This window comes from Hoplias malabaricus, chromosome 1, assembly GCF_029633855.1.
Source record: "Hoplias malabaricus isolate fHopMal1 chromosome 1, fHopMal1.hap1, whole genome shotgun sequence".
Taxonomy (NCBI): Eukaryota; Metazoa; Chordata; class Actinopteri; order Characiformes; family Erythrinidae; genus Hoplias; species Hoplias malabaricus.
In genome coordinates, this window is record NC_089800.1 from 47718407 (window position 1) to 47743890 (window position 25484).

The window sequence follows — 25484 nt, forward strand, 5'->3', positions numbered from 1 at the left end:
TTACAAAGATCATTTACCACAATGCAATTTAGGAGCTGTTTTTGAAACAACTAAACAAGTGTGCTTTAGATTTTGTACCTGAGATGGACTCAAAGTATGCTTCATTGCTAAAAAAGGAATGTTTACAGTACTGTAGGTGACCATATTGCTCTTATTAGAACCATTTATATGATAACAAATTGGACATTTATAATTAGCATATGAAATATTGGATAACCTGTAGAATTTGCACATATATTAATGTTTCAGTTAATTATAAAGGGATATGTCCTTAAGATAATGACAACACTAGAAATTGTTAGACCAGCTAACACAAACCTTAATCAGTCATTTTGTTACATAATTTCTGATCTAATCCATGTAAAACACATGGCAGTCTCCAAACTGACACTTCCACTGTAAAAATGAATGTCAGTCCTTTTTTCATTGTGATTATGAAACAAAAGCTTGTTCTTAACAACCAGGATCAGAGGCATGTCTCTGCTGAATCAAAAAGCACTTCTCCTTTGGGCGCTGTCCTTGTAAAGAAAGACGTCTTCCACATTCAGAAGGCATCGCCTCAAGCCTCAGTTGAGCATGCTGATGGACAGATCGATTTAATTCCCTTCCTAGAGAAGGACTCCTTAAAAGACCAGTCATTGGCTGTATGTCATGGTCAGAACTCATAATATGGGCAATCCTCTCAGGGTTATTGATAGTGTTCAGTGGCTCTGTGTCTGTAAAAGCTCTTTGGAAATGTGCGTCAAACACCAAACTTTCAGGAGAGGAGTCTGGGGGACAGTCCAGGAGCTGGAGCTCCTCATTACCCTGGAGTGACTCACAGAGATTTGCAGAGGTGTCACCAGTGTGCTCAGGATCCAGAATCTAGCAAAAAAGATTAGAAATTTTAATCAATAGATAACATCACTGCATGCCATGTAGCAGAGCAGGGTTTCATTCCTAGCCTAGGCAAGTACACCAAGCTATACCAAATAAGCTTCGAACAAGACTACTAACTGTACATTTGTTTACCTGTGAACATGATTTTATTGTAAGGGCACTGGATAAGAGCATATGCCAAAAGCATGCTTGTAAATTTAAGTACACATAGTTGCTTTGTTTTCATTATCATTTATCATTGTTACAGAATACTTTTTTAAGTTTATAACCTAAAGTGTAATATAACATATGATGTTAATATATCATGTTTATGTAATCAGTTTATGACTGTTAACTGTACCGGTGACAGAGTGGAAGGTGTTTCCATTTCTAAAGGATTGACTGATTGTACTAGCTTCTGTCCAGGTTTAGGTGGGTTGGGAGATGATTCAGGAGGAGAGGTCACAGTGCTGTAAGCTGGTGGAACCAAAGCCATTTGTCTTTGAAGAAATTGCATAATAGCTCCAATGTCTGTGGACATACGTGACTCCAGTCTGGAGAAACACAACATAGACGTCTACAGATAGCTGAGATCTATCATAAACCTGAACATTTTCAGAGACAAAAGATGGCACAAAAGTGAGGAGTTGTTGTACTTCAAACAAACTATATGTTTACCCATGAGTAATGGGTCATCTGAAATGTGGTGTTATAACGTGGGCTAGAGTTTGTAAAATGTTATTATCCTAGTTATTATCAGAATTATCATAGTTTCTAGGACAATGATAGGCAATGATATGGGAATTCTAGACAATTCCGCTCTTTTTGCCAGTGGCTAGCACCCTGCTATCAACGCCGCTAGCTGTTGCTGATGTTGACAAAAGGAACTTGTCTTTATTGCTGCTGATATGTTGCTTGTGGTCTGCTAATTCTGTAACTACCTGCTGCTAATATCGACCAAGAGAGCCCATCTCCAGCTAACGGCCTGTTAAAACTGCTAGTATTTACTGTAACTGTCAATTAAGTGAGATCGTTTTATCCTTGTTGCTTGTTTTACTTTGCCTGTTGGTGTTCTTTGTTCTTTACTATCTTTGTTAGCACTTTGGGTTCTTGAAAAATGCAATATAAATACAGTGTATTAATATTAATATTATTATTATCATTAAGCTCAGTTACCTATTGAGCTGTCTCTGCAGCAGTTCCAGTCTGTTTTCCACTTCACTGCACTGGCGGGACGTGATATTATGTAAAAAACTGTTGGATGGGGGTGACGGAGGGGGACAGGACATGCTGTGGGTAGGCACCTCTCTGTACCGGTGCCCATGGCTGTCTCCCCAGAAACTGAAGATGTTGGAAACTCCTGAAAAAGCGCCTAATAAAAGATATGTAGATATTAAAGCCTGGATACAGGTGTTTTCAATGCTGGATTTAACATATGTGCCGTAGACTTCAGTACCCAATCCACTGTTATGAACAATGGGTTTGGCAAAAAAAATTAATAAGATACTGTATGGTTTATTTAAAGATTTTACCTGAGAGAGTGTTACAGCTGTTTTGCTCTCTTTTATTGCTGATGTTGAAGGTTGGAGTGTGACTCTGGAAGAAGCCCACTAGAGTGGAGGTTTCTCTGGATTCATCCTCATCATCACTACTGGGATGAGAGGACGAAGAGTCTGAGTTCTCATAAATTTTGTGTTCTTTTTCCTCTTGCTGTTGACTCTTCTGGTTTGGAGGCTGGGGTTTGGTATCTGACTTCACTGTTAAGTCATAAAACAAAATCATTTTATTGAAGCAAATTACATCAGTTAATAAATAAAACTTGAACATATCTGAATCCTTATTGTTTACAAGTACATTATAACCCAGAAATTGATAATATCCCTTATTATTAATGAATTCAGCATCTACTGTAGATGTTCATTGATGCACAAAATGAAAAAGCATGAAATGAGATGCTCTGGAGAAGCTGCACATGAGCCCAAGGTCACTATGCTTAATGCTAGCCATGAGGTAAATGATTACGAAGCCCTCTAAACTTCTGCCTGTGTAGTAGTAGAATATCGTTTCTCAGGAGTGATATATTTCCATACAGTACCTTTGAGATAAGCTGTAATGGCAGAATACATGGATGAATTCAATAAAATTCTCACTGAGCATTTCCAAAGCCAAGTGTAAAAAAGCAGTTAGGGATTGAATGCCTTGTTTCAGCTATGGATTGATGGAGGAAATTGATAGAGGACCCAATTTTTTTGCTGGTTGTGGGGGTCAAGCTGGCAACCTTCTAGTCTCACACCCACTTTTCTAATCATTTGGCCACAGCTGCCATAGTAATATAGAATGTACACGTTTAATACTATACTGTACCTTTCTGACTGCTGTGACAGAAGGAGAGTCTTGATCTCTGCAGTTGACGGTTTACACACGCCTTCTCTGAATCCTCACTGTTCACAGAACTGGAAATTATGCTGATCTGTAGGAAGAAATATTTATTTTTAAACAAATGGTTAAGTTTTAATAGCTTTCATTATTTTAGCTTGTTTGCATAGTATTTTAGATGAAGTAATGTACATCTCTGAGGTTGAAAGTGATTTCCAGATTGCTCCAGAAGTAATCTGAGAACTCAGGGTACATGTCCAGAACCTCCAGCATATCCTCTCTGTGAATCTTGTGGAGGTCACAGTAGGTCAGTGCTCGCACATCCGCACTGGACTTCCCCGGACGTGCGTACAAATTAATGGGCTCCCCAAATATATCATTTTTTCCTGCAGGGTTATAGCAGACAAGCAACTATTAAGAGGCACACATTCCATGTAAAATTATCTAATAACATCCACAAGAACACCCAGTGAGTCTACAAAGGGCTGAAAAATACTGTATACACACTGCCTCTGCCATGATTTTCATGTCATTTGCCATTAATGAATGATAATGAACAATAAGCCTGTTTAAATGATTCTTTTTTTCAGTTGTCAGTTGCTATAACAGACATTGGCACTGCACAGACAATTAAGACCTCGTTGTGACTGCAGCACTACACAGCACCAGCCAAACCAGTCAAATGTTTAAACCTTGAGGAAAAATTGTAGGTTTTATTCATTCATTCATTCATTCATTATCTGTAACCCTTATCCAGTTCAGGGTCGCAGTGGGTCCAGAGCCTACCCTGAATCATTGGGCGCAAAGCGGGAATACACCCTGGAGGGGGCACCAGTCATTCACAGGGCAGTACACACACATTCACTCACACCTACGGATATATTTCAGTTGCCAATCCACCTACCAACATGTGTTTTTGGACTGTGGGAGGAAACCAGCTCACCCGGAGGAAACGGGGAGAACACACCAAATCCTCACAGACAGTCACCCGGAGCGGGAACCGAACCCACAACCTCCAGGCCTCTGGAGCTGTGTGACTGTGACACTACCTGCTGCACCACCGTGAGTTTTAACAGTAGATAAAGAAAAGTAGTTCAGAATTGAAAACTTTATGAATTAGATCAAAACCTACTCTTCATATTGAGAAAGAAACATTCCTAATAGAAGCATTTAAGAAAACCATCTGCAGAACAGCAGCCTTACCCAGAATGGCTACAACAACATCTCCCCGTAGGATCTCGATGGATCCTCTAGAGATGAAATACAGGGCTGAAATGACATCGCCAGCATGGACTAAAGTGTCTCCAGGTGGGGCATGGGTTGTCTTGAACTTCATGGCTAGGGCACGTAAACAACCTTTGGTGGAGCCTTTAAAGGCCTTGCAGTTCTGCAGCAGAGCTCGGTTCAAGTGCAGACAGATATCTGCTTGTAAACATTCAGGGAAACCCTTAAGAACCTGTATAGTGGAGCACAAGAAGAAGTGAACATTGGAAAGTGATTAGTGCAGTTTCCTCATAGGCACAATACAAATGATAACAATACAAGCTTATTTTTGAAAATGGCCAGACAAAGAATACTCTATACCTTAGGCCTGAAAGTAGAATGACTTAACTTGAATTGGTAGGCTTTGCAACAAATACAATTGGCCAATTTATTACTTGATATTGACTGATATGAATTTGCGTTAAAAACTTGAGTCAGGGAAGGGTATTCATGTTGGATTTGAATATTGTGATACAACAATAGCAAAATGCCAAAAAGCACCTTTTTTAATTTTATGTTATTAAAAGTACAACTGAATTTTTCATTTATATAATGCCATATTTAATACATAATAATAAAAATATGTCTGAACTAAACCAAAGAACAGTATATTCAGTATATCCCCATGTGTGCTTAAAAATGGGACTCACAGCATTCATATCTATGCCATTAGTGTATGACCAGGCATGCTGGAAGTACTCCTCCAGTCTCTGTCTGAGTGGGTTGGGGATCTGATGGAATCGAATAAACTCTCGAACTCTGAGCATCTGGGTGTGGTAGCGAGCGGTTCCAGAGTAAAGTCTCTGGATAATAGCTGATACATTTCCAAAGATACTGGCATACATCAGTGCTGTACAAAGACAATAAACAGGGTTTTCAGACTGGCACCAAAATATGAACTTATAACCAAAATGGTATTCATTTAGCAACACACATCTGAGTATTTCTAAAGCACTGGCTCAGAAATGTATAAGGCCTTTTTAAACTATACACATGAGAGAGACACATCATATTGTCAATCTATTAGATACCAACCAAATTCTGTCATATTTACAAATCATGTTTATCATGTTACTACCTGCCCTTCAATGTCAGTAATTCTAGATAATAACTAATTATTATTTATAATCTCACTAACATTTAAATCTATTTCTGAATTTCTTTCTGTTTTTCTCTGTAGGCAGAATTGTAGCCACAGAGGGCTAAAATACATTGATAAAAGCATATTTTCACACAGCTGATGATGGTACTATATGATAACGATGTAACCTTATGTGGCTGAAAACCAGAGTGAACACATAAATACTAACCGCCAATGAGCATAACAGAGATTGAGAAGATCTTCTCAGAATTGGTGTTTGGTGAAACATTTCCGAAGCCCACACTGGTAAGGCTGCTGAAGGTAAAGTACAGGGCCGTGACATACTTGTCTTTTGTGGATGGTCCTGAGCCTGGAATAGTTTCATTATAGGGTTTGCCCAACTGTTCACCCAGGGAGTCCAGCCAGCCAATACGAGTTGAGCCACTCCTTTCCACATTCCCTATAGCATACCATATGCAAGCCAGCCAGTGAGCAATCAAAGCAAAGGTGCACATGAGCAGAAAGAGTACTGCTGCCCCATATTCTGAGTAACGGTCCAGTTTACGAGCCACACGCACCAACCGCAGCAGCCGAGCAGTTTTCAGCAGACCGATTAGAGTCGTGGTCTAAGAAAAGGTACGAAAAATAATATCCATCATGAAGTTGGCTTTTAACTTAATTCTCAACAAGTTAAGAATATTTTCCCTTTCCCTACTCCTGTAAAATTACAATTTTGGATGCTCATGTGCAAAATCACAGCTCAAAATGTTTCTTAAGGCAACACTGCCTTAGAGCCAAAAGGAATTTAACGGGTTATTAGCCAGTAGGTGGGGACAGGTGACTGGTTAAAGCACATTTTGCGGTGATTTTTTAAAATACTGTGCCATAAACCAGTAAAGCTGTCTGCCAGATATGTCTCTGGAAGAAGAAATGTGCAATAAAATTTTCTTTTTTGTTACTGTAGACTTAGTTCTGTTTCATAAATGTACTTCTTGAGAATCATGAGGATCTCATAGACAGCCATATTTTATTTTATAACATTCTGCAGCTTCCTCTGAGGCAGCAGTTATAACACAAAATGTGCAGGAATTTTTTTTTTCAGAATCTACCTCAGAGGCAGCAGAGCAATCTGCAACTTCCTCAGAGGAACATTATCCTCCATTTAAGCAAAATAAAATACTGAAATTTTTGCAACATTTCTAAACAAGGGTGTAGAATTAGCATGGACGAAAGTGACATGTCCCCACTAATATCCAGCGATTATTGAATTGTCCCCACCAATAATTTGATCCCCTCCAATAAAAAAAAACAAACAAAAAAAAAACTGATCTGTCAACGTCTCCTTCATACATTACCCTACAGGTGCAGAAAGGGTTAAATCTCATTCTCTACTCGAGTCCTACCTCCCCATAACGCATATGGCCAGTGTGATTGACTGTCCCGTTCCCTGTTCTCACGTGAGACTCTGTAGCTACGTTTGGTAGTGAGCAGTGCCAAAACTGGAAGGAAAACCTTCCAGTCCTATGTGAGACTTACTGTGCAAGACTCACGGGTGTCGAAAAAAAGAAGGAGCAAAAAAGAAGAAGGTGGACATAAGGAGCTATTTCTCAAAGAAATGTGTAAGTCACTTAAAATCAAGTTCGCTGTTAATGGCAATGCTAGGCTTTGGCACACAGCATCTCTCGTCTTTAGCTATGAATGACATGGTTTGGAAATTAACTGCACAACAAACTGTCAGTTCTCTTACAGTCTCGTTATATCACAGAGCCAAGAAAAACAAACAAACAGGGTATTTATGGTGGTGGGGGCAGTGGCGGGGTAGATTCATAGGTCCCCACCAATGTCAAGAGCAAATCTATGCCCTTGCTTCTAACAAATAATGAAACAGAACTAAGTGTACAGTATATTGAACATTCATTTTTTCCAAAGTCATCTCTAGCAGTCAGAGCAGGCAAAGCACCAGGGTATATGCAAAACTTTACTGGTTTATTTGAAAATCTCCAGCTGTCACTAACCAGTCACTTTCCTTTTTGGCTGTGAGCTGGTAACCAATTACATTTCTTCTGCCTCAAAGGCAGCACTGTCTCCAGAACCATTTTTGAGTAGTGATTTTGCACAGGAACATTTTTGACAAATAGGGTATGTAGGTGACAAGTAGGATGGCATAGAGTGAATATTAAAATACAGTAGCTAAACTGTAACTATACTGTCTTAAAGCAGTAAATGCACTTATAATCTACTATAACAAACAAATGTACTCACCTCCTCTCCTGAGCGGTAGATAAGCAGGTCAAATGGGATTGCAGCCACCAAGTCAATGAGGAACCAGCCTTTGAAATAGTGGACAGCAATGTGGCCGGGCTGACTGACCACTTCGTCGTTGGTATTGACGTATGTTGTTCGAAAGTTAATGACAATGTCAACAACAAACATGATGTCCACAATAAGATCCACCACATTGAGAGGACTGCAGGAGTAGCCACACTGCTGCATTGCAGCCTCTTCCTCATCGTTGAGCAGGAAGGATGCTGAATAGGGGGTGAAGATGGCTGTGTAGATGACAAGCAGCAGAATGACCCAGTCCCATACAGCTTTGAAGGGACTGTAGTGCAGGATGGTCCATTTGTGGATGCGAGGAGCCTGCAGCTTGTACTCAGGAAGAACATCATCACTCAGAGACAGAACCTGAAAGGGATCAACAGTTTTTTAAATGGGTTGCTCTGATAGTTTAATAAGAAGATTACATTAATTCACAAATCATATTATTTTCAGTGAACTCAATGCTCAGTGATGACTTGGGGCAGTTATCTTGGGTAATAAGACACATTTTCTGCTATCAGTTGTAAGAGGAATAACCCCAAAGAATAGATTCAGTATCCGCCAGACAGTATTTCACTGAAATTTGCTGTACGTCTATTTAGAAAGATTTCCCCAGCTATAAATAAAACCTTCAAAACAGCTGTCACTGAAATTATCAGTAACCTTCCAGAGTGCAGGAACATCATGGGGTTACATAATAATAATAACAACAACAATAAGTTATATAATATCTGTCGGTCTGAAAGAAATACACATACACACTACTCACCGCTCTGTTAATACTATCCCCAAAATACCATATTGTCACTGCCCAAGAACAAATAAATATTAAAAAACTTTTTTAGTATTTGTCAATAACTTATGAATACAGCAATGTTTTCTTACATACATACATACATTTTCTTTTCCGCTTCTCCACTTCAGGGTCGCGGTAATGTTTTCTTAATTATGTTAAAATGTATTACATGTAATACAAATTATTAACATTAACATGAATTAAAAGTTAAAAGTGCTTTCCTTCTCCTGTAAGCATTTTGTTTTGTAGATATGTGTTCTTTCTTGATGCACAATTGGCATATGGCCCATACAGCACAAGGAGTTATAAATAACTTCTTTTTTTACATTTATCTTCTACTTTAATTTAATTAAAATCATGTAACTTTTATTAGTAGTGAAATGCCTCATAATATTGGGGAAAAATGATTGGAAAAAGTCACATATTTAAAAATGTAGTTCTTTAGACTTTTGGTATTAGGGACATAGGAGTGTGACATCCTTTGCGTGTAACCTTTCTTTATATGAGGTAGACAAAGACTGGACAAATCCAACCTCGACCACATAATTCTAATTAATTTATTCTAATCTATATTTCTTTTACTCATTATCCTCCAGTAAGGGAGATGAAATGTATCCGCTCAAACCAGAAAAAGAACAGGGAGGCAAAAACAGATATATATTTATCTTAATCCATTTATGTCTGCACTGCACTTTTTGGATGTTTAAACATATGCATTTAAACATCCAACCTACGTCTCACAATTATATACACAATGCTCATTAAAATGGAAACAGGACAACATGGTCAAACAATCAACAACACTTTTTTGGCTTTTCATATGGGTTCTTTAACAACAGAAATAAGACCAATAAGTCCATTCATTAATTTTCTGTAACAGCTTAATCCTGTTCAAGGTTGCGGTGGGAGCCCAAACAGAACAACTGAATGGGGCACCAATCCATCACAGGGCATCCCACACATAGTCATGCACACACTCACACCTATGGACACATTTGAAAAGTCAGTACACCTACCAGTGTGTGTTTTGGGATTGTTGGAGGAAATAAGAGCACCCGGAGGAAACCCAAGTAGACATGGGAGAACACACCAACTCCTCACAGAGCATGCGTAGCTTGTGACAACACTACCTGCAACATTGTGCCACCCACTACAGAGTAGCTATTATACTGTATGCTTTAGACACCAGAGCTTTATTTTACATATTATTATTATTATTATACATTACAAAATCATTACATTACAAAAGTGATTAGCACCATACAAACTAGCTCTTACATTACATCATAACCTATATTCATCATTTGTGAACATAGTAAACATTTCTAGAAAGTTTATCAATGTAAAACATTCAAATGGTTATAAGTCTACTTTCAGAGTTTGAGGAGAAATTGTGAACTGATATGAAGATGTACTTTTGTAAATCTTTTGTTCATTTGTAATTCTTACCTCTTTTATGTTGTAAAGCCAGTTAAATTGCAGTTACCCTGTTAAAAAACAGCTTTTTAGACAGTTTGGCCTAGAAGATAACACCAATATTGCAGATATTTGAATGTTTTTCTTGTTTCCAACATACCTGATCTTATTAGTCAGCTCATTATCAAGGTATTCCCTGGTTAAAGAGAATGTGTTAAGAGCAGAAAACTGGAGAGTGTCTGTTTCTTCAGGGTTCTAAGTCCAAAGATTTTACATTCCATGGGTTCTGTGTTCTCCTATGCAATATTCTGTTAAAACATAATAACCCTATTTTTTCTTAGATAAAATATTTAATAAATGCTAATAGGTTTTTAGGGGCGGCACGGTGGTGCAGCAGGTAGTGTCGCAGTCACACAGCTCCAGGGACCTGGAGGTTGTGGGTTCGATTCCCGCTCCGGGTGACTGTCTGTGAGGAGTTGGTGTGTTCTCCCCGTGTCCGCGTGAGTTTCCTCTGCGTGCTCCGGTTTCCTCCCACAGTCCAAAAAAAAAAACGTTAGTAGGTGGATTGGTGACTCAAAAGTGTCCGTAGGTGTGAGTGAATGTGTGTGTGTCTGTGTTGCCCTGTGAAGGACTGGCGCCCCCTCCAGGGTGTAATCCCGCCTTGCGCACAATGATTCCAGGTAGGCTCTGGACCCACCGCGACCCTGAATTGGATAAGCGGTTACAGATAATGAATGAATGAATGAATGAATAATAGGAAATTGGAAAAAGTTCATATACATCAACACAACAAAAACCACAGTTATCATAATATAGAGTCTGAAGTTTGTCACTTTGTCTGTGGTGTTCCAGATCAAATCTATCCCAGCAGTGAATATACTTTTATTTGCTCTGTTTTTTTTTATATATTAAAAAAAATACACCATATCTATAAGGTAGTGTGATATAACTATATGGTCTGCATTTTCAGGTTCAGAATAGCCTATATATTCCTTCTTCTGTCTTTTATACTAGTAGATTTCACGCTTTATTTATTCAGAAAATGTTCACAGCATTCTTAAATAAATGTGTCATTTATTTATGCATAATGTTGGCTTTAGGGACCATACTATAAACAGAGTGAGGTTTTGTAGCCTGGCTGCTCTGTCCTGTGAAAGCTGGGAAAAAATGAAAAACACCTCTCCACACCCCAGGCTCCAATGAAGGACAGCACAAAGTCACTATGTTCATCTGTTCTGATGGACAATAAATTGTTTAATGAAATTTTAATTTACTCTCGTGTTGTCTATTTTTGGAGCAGAAGATAAACTGAAAGAACAACTTGAAGTTGTAGTAACAGCAAATATCACACTCTAGACAGACCAAATAGTGAACTAATCTGATGAAGGGTGGTTTTTCTGATCATTTCTGTAAGTTGTCAAGTTTGGAACCTTTGTATACCTTTAAATCAAGCAAATTGAACACATGGATTTTCCCAGTGTAATGGCATTATACCAGCTGACTTAAACACATTCTTTAATAAGGACTTGATGAATTCTCAGTTTTTTGGCCCTTTTGATCTGTTAGTTACTCACCTCTTGAGCAACAACGCTGGAGATTCTGACAGGTCTCCTGACACATGTGTTCCTGCGATGATTGATCATTTGGGAGTCTTCAGCACAGACACTACCCCTCACAGAACCGGACATATCTGAACTCTACTCATCTATATCATCTTGATACTCAGTTGTCATTCACTTTGAATTAAAGCTTCAGCTACATCTCACAGAAACAGCATTCCTCAGGAATTTTCACTCCAAATGAAAACATCTCAACCTTTCACTTCCAGACAATTTCTGTGAAACTGTTACCTTGCAAAGATCCAACTTATAGAATCACATGCTTCACGTCTGTTTCCAGCCATAAATGCTTCAGTATTTCCATAGAAATGTAGAAGGTTGCCGATGTCCACTTCACTTTCAGAAACACATTCAGCATTCAAACATTCTCTCCATGAATGCCACTGACCCGCTTGTTATGAGCTTTGTCTTTACTGCTATATCTGTAGTGATCCTCTCACTCTCTCTACCTTTCACTACCTCTCTGTTTGTGTGTATGAGACAAACACACAACCCTCCCTCCTCTTCCCTTTTTAGGAGTCCTATTCAGAACAGGCTGTAATTGCAGCCTGATGTCGAACTGCCCTCTGCAACTCTGGGTATTTCAACTGTAGGAACTGACTGACCGCTCTCATTTGAAAATTGTCAAATAGATAAACACAGCCACTGAAGAAAATGAGCAGAAGCTTTTTAAACCTAAAAATGTAAAGACTGAATGTAAGATTTGTGCATTACAAGGAGGAACATTGTAATAAAATAGGGGTGCCTAGGCTTCTCACACGTTCACTAATAAACATGAACCCATTTGGCATGATTTCATCCTCATGCCTTGGCCTCCTGTGGCTGTGTCATTGTGATCAATGAGATAATGGCTCTTTAAGTGGGCCAAGCCTCTGGAGAGTAGTGTTACAGGATTAACTGTTCTTTGAGGGATGAGGATGAAGACCCCTTCTATTTCCACTGCAGCATTACGTTCACTATAAAGCTCCATTTATCCACATTATAGAACGTCAGAGATGGGCACAGTCATCAGCCATTCAAAATTCATAAAGAAAGGAAGTTGCCTGGCCAGTGCACCTGTCCCTGCCTGGTCTCATAGCTTTAAGCACATACACTGCCAGAATGCACTATCCCACACTGATGTTGGACAGAAATTAACATGTTGGCAGTAGATGTTTTTGCAGGAAGCCGATTCTTGTTCATAGACAGTGTTCATGGTCATCAACAAAATAATTTTAGAGATTATTGATGCAAAAGTTTTGCCATGCCAGTTGTTTTGATCAGACACTTATGCCTACTCAAAATGCTAACAAGACAGTCACCCAAGGCGGTGTGTGAAAGCAACCCCAGGACTCTGGAGCCTTGTGAAAGTGATACCACCTGTCACACCACAGTGCCAGCCTAGAAAGACATTTTGTCAGTGCAACATTATAAAAAGGTCTATTGCAAATAAATCATTTCTAGTCTGCTTCATTATATTTGTATTACTTTTTTGACCTTAATGTGGTGGAGGGGTTTGCGTGCCTGCGGGAGCCTAGGAGCTATGTTGTCGGGGGCAATAGCCCCTGGTAGGGTCTCCCAAGACAAATTGGTCCTAGGTAATGGGCCAGACACAGAGTGATCCATAAGATCCTGATGAAAAATACAGTCGGGTGGCAGCCGAGGGCGGGGACCCTGGCGTTCTGATCCTCGGTTACATTTCTGATTTACCAATCCCAATACCCTAAATTTGGAACAACATGTGAAGTGTTAGTAAAAATCTGATACATGAAAGTGTCCCATCACAAAGTGTTATTTTTGTTAACAGTAGCTTATATTCAGTTGGGGGTTGATGACACAAATATTCCACTTTTGAAGCTGAATGGTTTTGCCAGAGTTGTGTTAAGTCAGCGCTACAATTGCACTGGGCCTTGTTTGTTGATCTGTGCATATTTTTCACCTTGTCATTCCAATACAGAGATTCTCTGAAATGTATTATGTATTATAGAGTGTGAAACACACACATCCACCCACTGTACATAGGATATATTGGATTATTCCCTTATGCATTCTTAAGTTGCCTTTGTCCAAACCTTTCTGAATTGTGTTTGTAGAGCCAAAAATCTAGTGTGCATTTTAAACTCTATTTTGGACACATTTATCCCATTTATTTTGTTTCACTTTTCAATTTTGTCATTCCACATTGACTGCCCCTGTAACGCACTGATACTACAGTGATCTTCTTTGAGTGCACTACTATCTCAGTTGAAGCTCAGTTGTGTACCTGAGTTATTCTACTCACCTGAGTGACTTTCTCTGTCACATTATGTGTGCGGTCGATCAGCTTGCAGGGGGCAATGATGTCGATTTCCCTTGGAGGAAGAGTCAGTGGGTCCTGCTTGAAGTCTGTTAAGTTGTGTGCTGTTACATTTCCCGCATTTAATGTACGGAAACGTATCAGGTCTGAGTCAGATGTAGAGTTGGGCATGCTGGCTTTGCGGCGCATGGTACCTAAGCCAACACAAAGGATACAGAAATTGTTATTATTAGTCATCAATCTTCTTGTAATGGACAAAGGCTAAAGGTTATTTGTATCTTACAGGGAAAGAAGACATCAAAGAGATGTTTATATTTGGCTAATATTTTAGCGTATATTTGCTGACAAAGTGTGTCCTTGTTATATTTAATATTATCCCTCACAACATGTGGAGTGTGTAAGTGAGAAGAGCCTAGCATATGCTGATGAGATTGTGATGATGACTGGAAATGTGCCCTCACCTGTGCTGTTGGGCCTGACGGGCAACTTCTTGTCCCAAATGAATTCACTGGAGGGGGAGGGCCGCATGCTGCAGAGGCTCTCGCAGGAGCGGCTGTGGGACATGCTGCAGTTAGAGGGCGAAGCCTGTGGCTTGGGGCAGTGTAGACGGGGGGAGGACTGGGAGACATTTTGGGTCAGAGGCTGAGGACTGAGTGCTGAGGGCTGCTGCACCTCACACTGAGGCTCCAGTGGGGGCTCGTCCTCCCACAAGAGCAGTGGAGGACCCTCCAGAGCAGAGCGTTCGGGCAGGGACAGCAGCTTGTCCAAAGCCACTGACTCATGACCCATGTGAGGCATCTCCCGCATGTGACCCATCTCAGCGTCATCACGGAGGGACTGTTTACTGCCACCTAGATGGTGCAGCAGGGGCTGGGGAAGCCTGAACCTTCGCCTGCTGCAAGCTGAGAGACACAGTTTTTTGTTAAATACAGATTTATCTCACTGACCTCTCCACAAATGATTCACAAATATGCTCTTTTTTGAAACTCCTGGTGTTATGATTTATGAAGTTTTAACAACCATTGGCAAAACTAACCTAATGAGAATTTTTCCAGTCTATATACTACAAAAATATATTATATTGTTGATAAACAAAAATATCTTTGCTGTCCAAAGAAAAACATGTATCTCCAAAAAAGTAACTTACAGCAGAAGGAAAGAAACCTTCATGACTTTCATTCGAAGTCATTCATTCATTGTCTGTAACCTTTATCCAGTTCAGGGTCGTGGTGGGTCCGGAGCCTACCTGGAATCACTGAGTGCAAGGCAGGAATACACCCTGGAGGGGGCGCCAGTCCTTAACTGGGCGACACACACACACACACTCACACATTCACACTTACACCTACGGACACTTTTGAGTCGCTAATCCACCGACCAATGTGTGTTTTTGACCGTGGGAGGAAACCAGTGCACCCGGAGGAAACCCACGCGGACACAGGGAGAACACACCAAACCCCTCATAGACAGTCACCCGGAGCGGGACTTGAATCCACAACCTCCAAGTCCCTGGAGCTGTGTGACTGCGACACTACCTGCCGCACCAGTGGAAGTCAATGTAAAAAAATGTGATTAATATTGGATTAAGATTTGATTAGTAAGTTTGGAGGATTTCTATTTGTCCAATCTTCATGACATTTTCACACAATGTGAAGGACAGCTGTGTCCACATGATGTAGTAAACTAAAAATCGACCAAAAAAATGTAGATATGTTTTTCCTTGGAGAGCAATGATGTGATATTTTAACACTGTGACATTTCATAGAAATGCACTCTAACCTTAGGTCTAGTCTAGATATTTGCCACTATCTGCAATGTTTGTTCTAACTCCTAATATTTGCTATGAAGTAAACACATTGGTGGAATTCGCTAAGTACCCCAATTTAATTTACAGAAAACACATAAACAATTCTGTATCAGACTCCTTAAAAACTAAGTGTAGTCACTCAAAGATAGATAGATAGATAGATAGATAGATAGATAGATAAAGAAATAAATAAAATGCTATTACACTTGAGTGGTATCCCAGCACCTTTAGAGATCCAGGGAATGGGTAATTTGAGGTTGCGTGCTTTTAGTGGTGAACTGTTGGCTCCTCTGTCCTGCTGGTCAGCCAGCTCAAAATTTAGGATGAACATGATGACCATTCCCTCCTCGTTTTTTACTGGAACCACGTCCACAAAGCATGGGAAACATACCCCTGTATATAAAATATGTTAAATCATCAAAATTGAGTACATGAACATCAACAATCATTACTAATGTGACTATATGACAGGGGGTCACAATGCCATATCTGCTGACCACACACTTCACATTCTGGGGTTACTCACATCTTCCAAACTTGATTTATGTCAGTAATTAATAAAGAAGCTCCTTGTGTGCTGGGTCAGTTGTGCAGAGAATCGAATGCTGGAAGCCTTTGCTGTATGAGGCAAGAGAAGTTAGTAATCTCCACTAGAGGGAGATACACATCAGTGAGATATAAGCAAGTTGTCACTAGTTTCTCTTTGACTCTATGGCCTTGTTCCTGTCTGCTGTAGTGAAAGTAATGAAAGTAGGGTTTCAATACTTTTCCCCAGATCAGTCTTCTGAGATTTTTAACTCCTAAATGTTTATGAGCTAAAATCAACAGAACACATGATGTGGACATTTTAAAACTGGCTCTACACTTCATATGTACAGGTCAAATGCCCAGGATAATGTCTAAAACAGATTAACAGGCAAACAATGCCAGTTGATCTGCATAATCATACAATACTTACAGACTTACTATTAACAGAATCCATATAATGCTTTCATTTCTTTCAGAAAGGCAATCAAACTTATGGTCCATATGAGTGTCAGTTAATGCATGAATAGCCCTACTTTTCCTGTATAATTTATTTAATACTTTCATGTTTTTCATATGTGTTACAACATTCATACCACTTTTACGCAAGGTTAAATTACCTTATATGTGCAACAAATGACTTAAAATAGTGTGAAGTTAAGTTGCAGTTGTGATCCTCGCAGCAGAAATAAACAATGACAATGTATGGAGCATCACAACCTTGTAGGAAAAGCAAGTTAATGCCCATGGTCATGTCATTTTCCCAGTGTCTTCTGCACCAAAGCACAGAACCCCTGTAGCGGCAATCACTTCTGTTTTTCCCAGTGTTTAGAGTTGGGGTGGTGGGGGGTGGGGTGGCTTGGGGGTGAAGCATGATGGACCCTGAAGGACAGTGAGGACATACATGGGACTGAGGACACGTTTTCAGTCTTTGGGGGATTAAAGAAGGCGACATGCTCATCTACTCCATTCTAAATCTTTTCATTCATACCAGCAGCATCTGCTACTGTATAACATCATCCTGTGCCATCTGCTACCGAACACCACCCAGACCCTCAGGCCTCTACGTCACAATCAGAATCTAATCAGTGGCTACGTGACAGCAGACTGATGCAGGTGAGAAGGGATTCTGTGATGTAAATATATCTCCCTGTGCCCCACACTTGTGTATTTCAACCGTCTGTAAAGGCATGAGGCAAATGAGGGAGAGGATTAAAAGTCCTGGGGCCCTGAGGGAGATGATTTGCAAACAAGAGCTTTATGCAGCAGGGGGTTAGGCTTCTTCAGCACCAAGGACAGAGATGCCAGGACCACAGAGGTTAATGCCACCAGAGGAAAAGGATCATTGTTTTCGTAAGACCATAAGCAGCATAGAAAAATCTAATTACCAGTGGGATTTAAAGCCTCAAAATTTGACCCGGACTACCCAGTCTTGCACCCCACACGTTCCTTTGTCTGCTCCTCTCTCCTGGCCTTGACTTTATTTGAGGACATGTTTTGACTTACTGCACATCAGCCAGCAACACCTAAGTGCAGTTCTGAGTCAGCTGTAGAGATTTCCCCGTTCTAACTTGACAAGCCAAATCTGATGTTTCAGCTGAGATAACAAAACTGTGCTGGACTCTACATTAGACTGAAACTGTTGTATACCTGGAATATATACATGCAATCATGATATGATTTTAAATGAGATTTTAAAGTATTATTTTTTTACAAACAAAATTCCCATACAGCTGGCACATGCAATTGTATGTGTACCAGTTGTATTTTTAATATTTACAGGAATTTAAACTGCTTTTGCCTTTCAAATATCTGCATTTTTAATTAATTACCAAACAATATATATTCTATATATTCGAAAACATGTTGAATTGTTATGCATAACATAATTGCAGAAGGTTTAACAATGTATTTTGTGCATATTGACCATCAAATTTCATTTGTCAAATCTGTAATACAATGAATACTAAAATGAATTCCAATGAAATAATAATAAAAAAATAAGGTCCTTTTAACTAAAGTATGGATGGTGACTATTAACTACTAGAATGTGTAAAAGAATAGTGATTATATAAACCATTTAAAATACCGAAATCAAAGCAGTGAACTGTGAACAAAAAGCTAAATGCCTGGCTGCGGTCTCTTTGACGAGACAGCCCTACTGTCCTACTGTACAAGTGACCAGAGATGAATAATTAACTCCCTGAGACGGTCTCAGTCATTACTCCGTCTAATTATAGCAATGGAAGCCATTAACAGAATATAAAGACTGATGAGCTGGGTCTCTCTTTGTCTCCAGTGAGTGGGCTTAAGGAGTACCATTTATTTCACTGTGGGTTGGGACATCAAGAATTTATAAATGTTAGTTCAAAAATAGTGCATTAGTAGCAGTTTTGTTGGTAAATATAAGAAATGAACACATACTATTTTTAAGTTTACTCAAAATATACTGCCTCAAACTAGTTTGATATTATGTGTTCTAGAGTTAAAGGGATATTCCATATGTTTTTCAACATTTTGACGTTATTTGAAGAGCTTTAATGTAAAATACCACTACAACTTTTCAATGTCTTTTTCAACATAAAAACATTAATGGACCAAAACATTAAATCCACTCATAACTGAACTGAAGTGAGTCACTGTTGTGCTGTAAATACCTGCTGACAGTGACCTGGGAAGGAGAAATCGTAAAGTTCAATGATGCACAAGAGTTACTAAGTCTAGCCCATCTGGACTAAACATACAGAAGGGTTGTTGTACTGACGATACAATGCAGTGTAAATGGTGCCTGGTCTGGTGAGTTTCTTTTTCTAGAGAAGAGAAGGTACCCAGATACACTGTGGGGAAAAAAGACAAGCCAGTGGAGGTGTTATGACATTTCAGGAACTGTTCTTATGAAGCCCTGTATGGTTATAAGATAACATTCATTCATTCATTCATTGTCTGTAACCAGGTCTCCAGTTCAAGGTCGTGGTGGGTCCGGAGCCTACCCTGAATCAGTGGGTGCATGGCAGGAGCACACACTTGAGGGGGCGCCAGTCCTTCGCAAGGTGACACATATGCACACACTCACTCACACCTATGGACATTTTTGAGTCGCCAATCCACCTGCAGACGTGTTTTTGGAGCTTGAGAGGAAATCGGAGCACTGGAGGAAACCCACCAAACTCAGGGAGAACACACCAAACTCCTTATACACAGTCACCTGGAGCAGGGCTCGAACAGTTTATACAACTGAATTTGTTTAAGACTAAACCCAAAACATATTTGTTATATGTACTATGTAGTTGTGTAACTGAATATTAAATATCTGACTGAAATGAAATACTGAGTAAAAAACAATACTTTCCCTGAAATGGTACAAATCACATCACTTTCAATTGTTTTGTTTACTTCTAAATTATCATATTTTTAATTTTATTCTAAAGCAAATTTAGATTTTATTTGGTTCAATTATCAAATCAGCATAATTAAGGACTAAAAACAGAATGAAGATATAAATACAGAAGGCATAGGATTTGAACAAAAAACTCAACATGTTCTTTACAAACACACACAATCCACCATGTTTAGTTTAGAGTGGAGCAGTCAGCATGATGCACTGTTGGCCACTGCAGATTGATTCTGGTAAACTGCCTTCCCTGCATTTGTATACATTCACATGCATGTTGTCTGCATTTTCGGGTCTGAGGCAAGGCCGCAGTCATCCTCAGGCCTCTGGGTCAAACAATGGCCAGAGCAGGATCACAATCGGTAGGGTAAATGTTATATTCTTAAAGTGTTTACCAGTGTAATGTTTGGCTTTCACATACTGGACAAACAGTTTATTAAATATAGATGTGTAATTTTCCTATTGTCATTACTGTATATTTGCTATTGTAGTTATGTTCGTAAAGCATGTTGAGAGAGTGGTGTGTCCTCCCCATATATCCATGGGTTTCCTCCAGGTGTTCAGGTCTCCTCCCACAGTCCAAAAACACACGATGGTAGATAGATTGGCTGTGCAAAGATGTGAGTGTGTAACTGTGATGGTGTGTTCCTGCTTTGTGCCCTGTGACTCTGGATGGACTTCAGAATCACCACAAACCTGAACAGGATGAAGTGGCTACTGAAACTGAATGAAGGAATGAATGAGTCCTCAAAAGGTATAATCAATATAGTTTTAAATGAATAAAACAGCAGTCAACAACACCTCTATCTCTGTGACAAAATGTATTGATAAAATATAGACCTAAAGCCTCAGTAGTGAGCTTAAATGATTCTTATATTAAAATAACTTAAGCCCCAAATATCATCATTAAGAGGTGGAAATCTGCAGTTTCAAACACATCTGTCTTATTTCCTATGAGTTAAACACCAATTGAAATTCAGGCTTTCATAACATCACTCAAATGCCCTTTTGTGCTTACATTGGTTAAATTTGTTACACCGTGAGGAGTGTGCTTTGCTCCAAATGCCTTTCCTACAAACTCTCCTTTGAGGCAAAGGAGTTTTAACATGTTATGAGAGGGTACTGCTTTTATCTTTAAACAGGCAATTGCCAAAAATCATTTGCTAAAACACCTTCTCAAATCTCAGTCTCTGACAACTGTCTAAAAAATATTTTACAAGTTTGAATGCACAAAGAGACTGATAACAGATTAGATTAATATATATATATATATATATATATTCCTTGTTTCTGAAATGAACTGAATGTAGTATGTAAATATTTTAGTTTTTAAATTTAAAGAAATATATCACATGTCCCAAACACAAAACAGAAACCAGACACACTCAGCCTACAGCATCTTAGCCCAGCCACCATCATTTTTAGTCAGCTTCCTGCCCATATGAAGAATTCCAGAACTAGGCTCAATTTGAAATGAAAGAAATGAATTTTTTCTGAATGCTTTTTTTCTGAACATCTCTGAAGCACTAAACTGTTAACTGGATTCTTCTACATGATTTTATTTAATGCACTTTAACCAGAACTGGAGCAGAAGTGTGTGACTTTCTCTTTTGTTTACCTCCAGTTAATTTTCAAAGCTGGACTGGTGCCATTTAATTCTTCACTCAGATTATCTCTGGGTTATCCTCACTGCTTTGAAGCAGAGTGAATGCAATATTTAATGGTTTACTCATCTAATTAGGGATTTCGCTTAAGAGGATTATATTCAATTGGTGGTAACATTCCCTACTCAATGGAAGGAGAAACCCATGAAAATATCCTCAAATTACCAATAATGACTTTAGGATGCTATTAAACTGTCATCAGTACTGTGCTTTATTACTATTATTCCCCTGCCACATAAACATTCACACCACATGCATCTTCTGCCTATCTAGAAAGTTAAAACCAGTTTTAGATCCAATGTGGTGATTTGTTTTCGATGCATCAAGCATCATCATATTCTCTGCTGTGCAAACATTCAAATAAAAAAGCATATCTTCAGAGGCTTTATGGACAGAGTTGTAAACGTGTTTTTACTGTATCACAGTAACACATTTGTTCCTAGAAACACTAGGATCACTATTTAAAACAAAATAAAATTAATTGGCTGAAAAAAATCTTACTCTACAACAACTTATAGCTTTTGATTATTTAGTAACATACTCTATGTGTGGAAGTCTGTGCCTGAACAAATTTGTAGATGTTTCTATATATGTATGATAGACTAAATATCCTGGATATCTTGTATTTAAACAGATGTGGTCAAATCTCCACCCTGATCCTTTCACTCACCTTTAGTACGTCTACTGCCGACTCAAAAAAGCTCAGTGTGTGGAAGATCTTTTGTTCATATAGCTTTCAAAACACCATGAATGCATATTTAACAGGTGTTTTTACATCTAGAAAACAAATTTGTTTATGCAAACATAAATAAAAACAGTAATTGCATGATAAAATATGCAGAGGACTGTTCTCTTTAGAAGATAAACCTGCAGTTTTCACTTAGAGTCAACAAAACCAAAGGCACCCAAACTTTTGCATACGACAGTAACATAAATGTATAATATGTGATGTGAGCTTGTCACTGTTTGGCAGCGTGTACAATGAGTGCCATTCTTACCATCTTTCCTGTACAGGCAGATCTCCACCTTCCTCTCCTCAGAGCCCAGCAGAGCTTTGGCCATTTGAGCCACAGCTGATCTGACGGTGCGAGGCCCGTACAGGAAGCTGCAGGTGCACGGCTTCTGCATGACCTCGGCTCGTGTGTAGCCGCACATGTGACAGAAGCCGTCATTGCAGAAAATGATGGCACAGTTCTCCACTCGTGCATTGGCAATGATGAATTTACGATCTGTTAATGTGTAACAGAGAGATTAAGGTTTACATGACTTTTCTTTGTCGAAATACACTATATGGTCATCTGCTACCCCAACATTTCTGAAAGCAAGGATATTTAAAAGAAAAAAAAGAAATCTGTCAGCAGTTCAAAGTTTTAGAAAGAATACATGGGTATTCCAAGAGAATTCCATTTAATTTCATGCCTGTCCATTTTTATCAGCTAAACTTACTACTTCTGTGCACTTTGTAGTCTATTGGACTTTGTTGACTATTAGTCAGTTACTATGTTAGCCCCCTTTTACCTTGTTCTTCAATGGTCAGGACTCCCACAGGACCACCACAGAGCAAGTATTATGTGTGTGTCTACCATTCACAGCACTGCTGTGACACTGACGTGGTGGTGGTGGTGTGTTTGTGTGTGTTGTGCTGGTATGAGTGGATCAGACACAGCAGCGATGCTGGAATGTTTAAACCTCTTTGTGTCACTGCTGGACTAAAAAAATCACACCAGCCAGCAGTTTCTTGATAGCAAGTTAGGTGTGTAATAGTGTTAACAATGAGAGGGCACAGAACTCTAGCAGTAAAGCTGTGTATGATCCACCCATATGAGTGCAACAGTGTCACTGCAGTGCTCAGAATAAACCACCATTCTAATAATACTGCACTTTGGTGGAGCTCTGGGGCCCTGATCACTGATGAACAGGGTGAAAGGGTGATAACATATTGTGCAGAGCCAAAGATGGATTACAGTTTTAATTGCAGAACACAAAGTGAACACAATTCTGAAGTGTGCACATGAAAGTATTTGGTAGGTGTCTGTATATTTTCTGATTAAATACATGTATTTCCATTTGTTTACTACATCATTCGAACATAGCAGCTGTCCTTCACACGGTGTGAAAACTGCATGATGTATTGATCAATAGAAATGCTTCAAAATCACTTGTAATAAAATATATTTATATTCACTGCCACTGGAATTTAAGATTTTTTCCTTCTACTGTAAATTTGCTATTTTGGGAGATACTTGGTTTTAATTGGACAATGACAATATACAAAAAATATTTGTATGTGTTCTGTTTAAATGAAGATTTTCCAATTTGTATCAGAGAAAATTTAACAAATGCTCCTGCATTATTATTATTATTATTATTATTATTATTATTAGAAATATTTTAACACTTTAAATATCATCCTTTTCCAAAGAAAAACATCTCTCTATTTTTTGTAAATTTTTAGTTTACTACATCATTTGAACAACATTTGTCTTGCATACTGTGTCAAAGAAGCTATTTTTGTGAAATTAATAATGAACTCAGTTCTTATTGAACATAAAAATAATAATAAAAAAACACACAACATTATTCTCAGTTTTAAATGTGGTCACATCATATTTTATTTTAAAATATACTAAATAATTAGAAACTGAGTCTTAAAGAAAGCATATTTTAAAGTGTGTTCTCTGTTAACTTTATTTCACTCAAAATATCAACAATGTAATCTGATCAAATTGTGCCTACAGCTGTCATCATGGGGGAAAACGTTAAAGCACAAATTAAAAAATCATATTAAACCAGACTTATAAATAAGACAGAGAACGTATTTTTGTGGTTATTTAAAATTAGAAAATCAATGTTAATTAGATTTCATTAAAATAGAGGGTGCTGATGTTTGGCTGGTTACACTGTTAAAGTAACAGCATTCAAATGTAGTGAGCTCTTACTTTGTCCCTCGAATTTCCTGATGATTGTGTCCAGGAAAGTGTTCTGTGGAGCGACATGTCCTCTTCTCACAGGCATCTTCTCCTTCACACCTCAGACAGCTCTTAGGTTAGGGCTGTTATCTTTGCTGGAGGTGAGAGGTTCTCTTTAAGTATTCCTGCGGCTCCAAGAGCTTCGGTTCCTCTGTTTCAACAACTTCACTCCATCCTGGATGGCTGACAACTCTGGTTAACTCCAACTGCGAGTGACTGCGTGAGATCGCTGTCTTTAACACCTCCCACCCCTCGTCTCTCTCTCTCTCTCTCTCTCTCTCTCTCTCTCTCTCTCTCTCTCTCTCTGTGTGTGTGTGTCAGGCGCATGTTGTGAGGAACAACACTGTAAATCGTTAAAAAAGTAAGAACATGTTTAGGGTTAGGGAAACTGTTTGGGGTTAAGCAAATAGTAATTAAATGCACGCAAGGAGTAGAGAGATGTTGTGAAAGGGCATTATTTCCCGCGCTTCTCTCCAGCCATGTTTTGCCAACTTGTAACATGCCGTAACGCTACACACGACAGGTTAACAACGGCTTCTTGCAAATGTTGCTAAACAATTATGGTTTACCCTTAATTATGACCCATGTGGCTGAGGTCCTCTTCAACACCCCCCCCCCCCCCCCCCTCCCCCGATAGTCCGGAGTCTACCCAGAATTACAGGGCGCAATAACAGGGATGCAACAGTTTATCACAGGACAGCACAATTAAACATATGGTCATTTTTACATAGCCAGCTCCTTGCCAAATCTGCATATCTGGACTGGAAGAAAACCAGCGCACCTAGGGGAACGAAGGCAGACACGATGAGAACACACCAAACTCCTCACATGGCTTGAACCCACAACCATACACAGTCAGAAAAATTTGTCACTGTGGTGGTACCTTTTGCTGTCTCTGTGGTGGTACTCTCAAGGGTACACATTTGTACATTTAATAAGTGAACAAAATTGTACCTTATTTTATTATAATTGTAGATTTTAAATTTCATATAACCCCATTTAATCTCCAGGACTTTTATTATGTTTTTTATATGACACAGTTCAATACTGAAATATTACAAACATTTATCTCTCCTTCCGGAGAAGATAATATAATTTAAGGAACAAAAACTGGATTTTTAAACA

General features: G+C 39.0%; 1 protein-coding gene across 1 annotated transcript; it reads right to left on the reverse strand.

The window, feature by feature from the left end:
* Window positions 1-245: 245 nt before the first annotated feature.
* kcnh2a (potassium voltage-gated channel, subfamily H (eag-related), member 2a) lies at window positions 246-24405 on the reverse strand. Its single transcript, XM_066678628.1, has 15 exons — window positions 24330-24405; window positions 22389-22619; window positions 16036-16203; window positions 14465-14905; window positions 13989-14197; window positions 7841-8263; window positions 5808-6204; window positions 5148-5347; window positions 4438-4690; window positions 3427-3620; window positions 3223-3328; window positions 2391-2615; window positions 2035-2230; window positions 1220-1412; window positions 246-864 (listed from the first exon to the last, which is right to left on the reverse strand). The coding sequence occupies exons 1-15, from the start codon at window positions 24403-24405 to the stop codon at window positions 454-456; spliced, it is 3723 nt and encodes a 1240-aa protein (XP_066534725.1). The 3' UTR covers window positions 246-453.
* Between the last annotated feature and the right edge of the window lie 1079 nt (window positions 24406-25484).